Source organism: Bidens hawaiensis, unplaced genomic scaffold (assembly GCF_021521415.1).
Source record: "Bidens hawaiensis isolate Kalapana, Puna unplaced genomic scaffold, B.hawaiensis_p1.1 tig00006520_1, whole genome shotgun sequence".
Taxonomy (NCBI): Eukaryota; Viridiplantae; Streptophyta; class Magnoliopsida; order Asterales; family Asteraceae; genus Bidens; species Bidens hawaiensis.
In genome coordinates this window covers 1043992-1051382 of record NW_027491437.1, presented here as the reverse complement: position 1 = coordinate 1051382, position 7391 = coordinate 1043992, and the positions used below count along the sequence as shown (strand labels likewise).

Here is a 7391-nt window from a genome sequence, read left to right as displayed (position 1 = left end):
ATTTTATTTTATAAAATTGGCCTTTTGAAAAAAAAAAAAAAACAATGTCACAAGCTGCCATCTACATCTTTGTTATAACAGGCATTGTTAATCACCATTTGGGCATTTGGTCCTTCGTCCATAAGATCTAACTCAAACATCTTAAGAAATCATACTCAAACAACCATATACAAAATCCGACTAAAAGATATAAATAAAAACCCTTAAACCGTAAATGCTTTCACTTCCATCTATGTTTAAAGATAGAAAGCACATTAGAATCATCTGTAGGTATTCAAATCCGAATTAGTTTGTTCCGTTTTGCTTTTATTTGAAAATCCGAATTAGTTTGTTCCCCTTTTCTTTTATTTGAATGACAACTCTTTGTCATCTGGGAGTAGATCTGTAAACTAACCGAACAAACACGAACAAGACCTTGTTTATGTTCGTTCGTTAATGAAATAATTTTTTCATGAACGGTTCACGAACACTTACCGAACGAGATTTTATGTTCGTGTTCATTTATTAAGGAAATGAATGTGTTCACGAACACAAACGAACACAAATAAAATTGGCAAAACTTAGAAATTGAGACAACGTGAATAATAAAAGCATGTAAACAATTCAAACGAACATGAACAAGGGTATGTTAGTGTTCGTTCATTTAACTTTAAACGGAAACGAATGCTTAATCGAACGAATATTTAAGTTTTTGTTCGTTTATTTAAAATTGAACACTTGTGTTCGTTTAATATAATTCAACAAAGATAAACGAACATAAATGAACACAACAAACATAAATGAACACAAATTAACAAATACAAAACTTTTTAAGTTGATAACTTATCCAAAAAAATATTTAATTATTTTCTATTAATACATAAATGAACATAAATAAACAAACATAAACGAACGTTCATGAACATAAATGAATGAACAGAACATGTGTTCGTGTTCGTTCGTTTAATTAAACGAACACAAATTTTTTATTCATGTTCGTTCGTTTATTAAATAAACTAACATTAAACGAACTTCCCGCCGAACGGATCACGAAAAGTTCACCAAACGTTCGATTCGTTTATAGGCCTATCTGGGAGACTTGAACCAAAGACCTTCCAATCTCTTTGTGTTTCAACTCCGAATTAGTTGTTCATATTTCTAAATTCACAATAAATGGTTGTTTGACAATCTTATGTTGAATCATTAAGTTGTCTGATTAAAAGGTAACTTTTAAATTATTCAGCATGTTTTCAAAACTTAACCATTAAAAGATTTCTTTAAATTATTCATCATGAACCAATAAACGGTTTTTTTTAGTGAATCAAACACTCCACTTCTAATCGACTCAATAATAGTCTCTTAATGAATTAACTCAAAGACTACCAGACAACCTATAATACATACAATTAATTTTTAGCATATTGAAACCATAAAGACCATATATTATGCTCTTGATAAGATGGCTAAAAAAGTCAACTCCTTAAAAACCATTTGGTCCCATGAATTAGGCTCTTGGGACAACATTATACGATCCAAAAGTTTAATTAGTATGTACCCACTAAAAAAAAGGCTACACCGTACGTAATGGGCTGGACCAAATAAAGATGGGTCAGTAATATATCAACACAATCCATTAACAAAAACCGCATTCTTAAATCTTAAGTATTCTTAACTGTTGTCATACGGACCCGGGGTCACACTTCCATGTAAGTATGTAACATCTACAAAATATATAGCATAGTAATATCAAGTAAAAAACATTGATTTCCAGATTGAAAAAAGCAAACGTGGCTCCATCCTCTATTCTTCGTCTCCTTCCTGCACGTTACTTTGAGGATTTGGATTTCTCGGATAACTGCATGAAGGTCGAGTCAGAACAGGTGCTTTTCTAAACAGAAATTATACTTCCAAGTTGTTTATAACCTTTTCATAAATACTTAATATATTAAACTTAAAATACGTGTTAAACAATCCACGTTTCTGAAACATGTTGAATGATTCAGAGGTGGATTATTTATAACCTTTTCATAAATACGTGCCAAAAACTATAAACCCAAACGAAAAGAAAATAATAACGGGATCACCTTAAACAATCCACCTCTCCCGAGCGCAATTACAATGCCTTACAACATTACTGCAGGTCGTTCACGATGAAGCATTCCTAGCTAGCAGGACCCCAACACCAAACCCTGAAGCCATACTGCAATAATATGCATTCATGATTACCAAACCAAACCGAGATCATAACCTAGCTAATAAAACATAACTACCTTGTTTGAATATCGTCTTTTCCTCTTGTTTTTCTCATCACACATTGTATGCCATTATCATAACCGACCAACACACCGAAATTGCGTGCATCAATCAAATTAGCCTGTGTAGTCTTTACATACAACAAAACAAAACAATAAAAAAAACATATCATTAAGCTCTCATTATCCGAGACAATACACCAATTAAGGTTTATTGTTATATCATTAAGATATAGTCCGAAAAGATAATTTGATTATACTTCCCTTGTAATTATATTCATCGATCATACTCGTATTCATATAAATTGTTGATTAATAATACAACGAGTATAGTAACATGTAAACCTTGTGATATATTGGAGGAACTGTAAAAGGCAACCAGTTATTGCACGCGGGATTATAAAGGATGGTATCGACAACGAACAAACCGGCAAAACAAGGGGCGCCGTTGATGATGGCGGTGATGGCTGCCTTGACAGCTAATGGCTGTTTATGGAGCCAGTTCTTGAAGTTGTACTCCATTTCTTTGTATTTAGTCACTAACTCCGTGACTTGCTTCTTTGCAAATGTCATGGATTCTTTTAGACTGTTTTTTTAATTAACAAAACAAAATAAAACTAGTTTCAGAAACCCTAACTCAAGATTGTTGGATCATAAATATGAAACTTAAATGAAGATTTACCTTCAAAACTTTCGACAATTTAGGGTTTACGAGTGTGTTAACAAAACTATTCGTACATATATAATATTATTAATAAAACATATCTATACTGATACTCTTTTTAAAATCCGATAATATTGTTACATTCTAGATAATATTAAACCAATATCCACTATACCTACTACCACGTGAACCACCGTGACCATAGCCTTTGTTTCCATACTCTAGCACTTTTTCCGTTGAACCAATGACTGATTTTGTAAGCTTTTACTTTAAAACAAAATTATGATACATAAAATATAAATATATTTTTTCTCAGCAATTATGGGCCTTTCCGGAGCCCTTGGCCGTGCCTTAATATGCCCTTTAATCTCCAATTATTTTATTTTATTTTATTTTTTTTTTCCGTGAGATCGAACCAGAGATGGCCGCGTCTTTAATCCGTCAATCAACCGCCACCGTATAATTCGATTTAACCGTAATTTTATTGTTATTGTTATGTCACTAATTTAGATATAGATTTTGATCCTAATTTAGGCAATGTTTCGCCTGTTGAAGCTGTCAACATCCAAAGCTGAAGTTTCGGTCACAAGTTTTACAAGTCAAATTAGTCATGTTTATTTATCTTTTATCACATGTTTATTTCTGTTACTAGTGGTTAGTTATTTTCTGTTTTCATGGTAGTATGGAGTCATGGCTTAGTGCCATAGTGGTAGTTTCTTTATTTCTAGTATTTATATTCTCAGTTTGTACGTTGATTATTATTCAGTTTTTCATCAATACAAAAAGCTTTCACAGCAATTCGTTCTTGTGTTCTTTTGTGTAAACAACCTGCAACTAGTTTCCTTGCTTTGATTGAGCACTTAATTCAAAACGTGGTATCAGAACCTCCATTCAAGATGTCAGACCTGCAATTGATCGGTGGTGTGAAGAAATTGAATAACCAGAATTACAAGACCTGGGCTACGTATCTTTCTTCGTATTTGCAGGGGCAAGATCTTTGGGAAGTGGTACAAGGGAGTGATACTGTTCAACCCCCTCGTGAAACAGTAGATGGAGCTCTAAGAAAGTGGCGAGTCAAAGCCGGCAAAGCAATGTTTATTCTGATGACAACGGTAGAAAAAGAGGTCCTTGAACATATCAAGGATGCAACAAGTCCCAAAGTGGCGTGGGATACTTTGTCAGAGGTTCTTTTAAAAAGAATGATGCCCGACTTCAATTGCTTGAAAACGAGTTGTTGAGTATAACTCAGAAGGAGCTAACAATTTCCCAATATTTCCATAAAGTTAAGACTTTATGTCGAGAGATTGGCGATCTCGACCAACAATCTATTATTGGTGATGCCAGAATGAAACGCATCATCATTCATGGATTGAGGCCTGAATATAGAAGTTTTGTTGTTGCTGTACAGGGTTGGCCAACGCAACCATCGTTGGGTGAGTTTGAAAACCTGTTAGCTAGCCAAGAAGCCGGCCAAGCAGCTGGGAAATTTATCTATTGGCTCAAGTTCCAAGCAAGAAGATGAAGTGTTGTACGTCGAAAAAGGCAAGGGTAGGTACAACAATAAGCCACGTAACACGTATAGGTACCATGACAAGAACAAGCATCATCAACAACGTGAGAAGAAACGGGGCGATTCTGATCATGGTGAAAAATCTGGTGAACGAAAGTCTCGGTTCAGCGGAAAACGGTCCCGTTTCCGTGCTACAAATGTGGTCAGAAAGGTCACATTGCCCGGAGTTGTAGTGACAAAAGTGAAGAAGGAAATGCAGCCACAGTCGAACATGAAGATGGCTGGGATGTCGAAGCCTATGTTGCCAAAACTGAAGAGGTTGTTGCTCTTACAGTTTCAACTGAAAGTCGAAGAAACAAATTGGACGATTGGATCATGGATTCGGGCTGCTCAAACCATCTCACCGGTGACAAAGAGCAGTTAAAAGACCCAATTAAGTATGGTGGCAGCCGGGTGGTTGTAATTGCGGATAATTCCAAGCACTCGATTGCACATATCGGTGATGTGGAACTTCCGTCGAGTAGAAACAAGCATGAGCTAGTGTTGAAGGATGTCTACCACGTTCCCGGGATGAAGAAAAATCTCATATCTGTTCCTCAAATGACAGATGAAGGTCTCTACGTATTGTTTGGACCAAAGGACGTGAAAGTGTATAAACACTTTGAGACCCCATCGACTCCAATTCTTCAAGGTCGTAAAATAGAAACAGTGTATGTTTTGAATGCCGAATCTGCTTATGTAGAGAAAGCTAAAGGGAAACAAATGGCTGATTTGTGGCATCAGCGATTGGTTCATGTAGGGTTTGATAAGTTGGGCCGTATGATGAATCACAACCTCGTAGATGGGCTGCCCAGGGTGGAAGTGAATGAAGAAGGGGTTTGTGCTGGGTGTCAGTTTGGAAAAGCAGAAGAATTGTCATTCAAGAGCTCCGACTATTGTGCCAAGGAGCCGCTTGAACTCATTCATTCTGATGTGTTTGGTCCAGTTAAACAAGCATCTATGCAAGGTTTGCGGTTTATGGTTACATTTATTGACGACTATTCTCGTTTTGTGTGGACTTATTTTATGAAAGAAAAGGCTGAAGTGTTCTCAAAGTATAAAGAGTTTGAGGTTGTGGCTGAAACTCTAACTGGGAACAAGATCAGATGTATGAGATCTGATAATGGGGGAGAATACATAGCCCAAGATTTCTGCGAGTATTTGAAGGAGAAACGAGTTAGAAGGCAGTTTACGTGTCCAAATACACCTCAGCAAAATGGTGTATCGGAACGTAAGAATCGACATCTTGGAGAAGTCTCAAAGAGTCTAATTCATAGCAAGAACATGCCTGGACGATTTTGGGCTGAGGTAATGAATGCAGCAGGCTATGTCATTAATCGGGTACCTTCGCAAAGTCTCTATTACATTTCTCCTTTTCAAAAATTGACTAATATAAAGCCAAATGTTAGCTATTTTCGAGTCTTTGGTTGTGTGTGTTATGTGTTTGTCCCGAGTCATCTCCGTCACAAAATGGAGAAGAAAGCTATCCGTTGTGTGTTTGTTGGGTATGACCCGGAACGCAAAGGTTGGAGGTGTTGCAATCCTAATACCGGCAAGGTTTATGTTTCAAGAAATGTTATTTTTGATGAAAACTCTTCCTGGTGGTCATCAAGTTTTGAATTGTTACCTGATACTCAACAACTTAAATTAGAACTTGAAGTCCAAATGGTGAAGCTACAGTTTGATGATAATCAAGTGGAAGAAGGTAGTAACGCATGTGATCAAACTGTTGTAGAGGAAGAAAATAACAATGGTTTAGCACCTGGTCTTAGAAGGTCACAAAGGGTTAGAAATCCTAATCCTAAGTATGCTAATATTGGTGAACCAGAGTCATATGATGAAGCATGTGTGAAAGAAGAATGGGTTATGGCAATGAAGGAGGAGATGAATGCTCTTCTAAAGAATCAAACTTGGGAACTCATCCCAAAGCCGACTGATGCAACAACAGTTTCTTGTAAATGGGTCTACAAGTTAAAGAGAAAGGCTGACGGGTCCATTGAAAGGTATAAGGCCCGTTTGGTGGCTCGTGGTTTTTCTCAAACATACGGAGTTGACTATGAGGATACGTTCAGCCCGATAGCCAAGATAACCACTATCCGAGGGTTACCAGCTGTTGCAGTTAGTAAACAGTGGAAGTTATGGCAAATGGACGTCAACAACGCATTTCTGTACGGTGACCTTGACCGGGTAATACTCATGGATCAGCCATTGGGGTTTGAAGATAAAGATCGTCCGGAAGATGTATGTAAGTTGAAGAAAGTGATCTACGGGCAGAAACAGTCTCCGCGGGCATGATTTGGTAAGATTGGAGAGTTTCTTGAACAAAATTGTTTTATGCTAACTACGGCTGATTCAAGCTTGTTTGTCAAGAAATTTGACAACAAAGTTGTAGTAGAGCTAGTGTATGTTGATGACTTAATTATTACAGGAGATAGTGAAGAAGAAATCACTCAGTTGAAGAGTAACTTGTGTGTACGGTTCAAGATGAAAGATCTTGGAAAATTGGTGCATTTTCTTGGTTTAGAACTAACTTATGCAGGGGATAAGTGTCTGCTGCACCAAACCAAGTATGCTACTGATATGTTGCATAAGTTTAATATGATCTCGCGCAAACTAGCAACTACTCCAATGGACCCAAGTACCAAGTCATATGCTGATCAAGGAGTGGAGATCGACGACCCTTCAGAGTATAAAAAAATGGTGGGGAGCCTAATTTACCTCACACTAACAAGACCCGACATTTCCTTTATAGTTGGGGTGGGCTTAAGCGGAAACGCCCGAGTGTGACGTACAGATTGTGCAAACACACGTGGCACTATTAAGTGACCGTAATAACATTAATTCATTTAATAAGCCAAGTAACACAAGTTCGAAAGTAACAATACAAGTTCAAACCAAAACATAACCATAACAATAGTTCTTTTATTGAAATACCCTAAGTAATCTA

The 7391-nt window shown here is 36.8% G+C and overlaps 1 protein-coding gene across 1 annotated transcript; it reads right to left on the bottom strand.

Moving 5' to 3' along the window:
* Positions 1–2124: 2124 nt before the first annotated feature.
* On the bottom strand, positions 2125–2804 carry LOC143632695 (chloroplastic import inner membrane translocase subunit HP30-2-like). The gene is made up of 3 exons (XM_077101149.1): positions 2577–2804; positions 2250–2362; positions 2125–2179 (listed from the first exon to the last, which is right to left on the bottom strand). The coding sequence occupies exons 1-3, from the start codon at positions 2802–2804 to the stop codon at positions 2125–2127; spliced, it is 396 nt and encodes a 131-aa protein (XP_076957264.1).
* Positions 2805–7391: the final 4587 nt, after the last annotated feature.

Bases quoted from the DNA above. Each gene is read 5' to 3' on its own strand.
- LOC143632695 (XM_077101149.1), bottom strand. From the start codon at position 2,804: ATGACATTTGCAAAGAAGCAAGTCACGGAGTTAGTGACTAAATACAAA. The intron at 2,363-2,576 runs GTTTACATGTTA...TTGTATGTAAAG, and splicing joins TTCCTCCAATATATCACAAG to ACTACACAGGCTAATTTGAT. The intron at 2,180-2,249 runs GTAGTTATGTTT...ATATTATTGCAG, and splicing joins AAAGACGATATTCAAACAAG to TATGGCTTCAGGGTTTGGTG.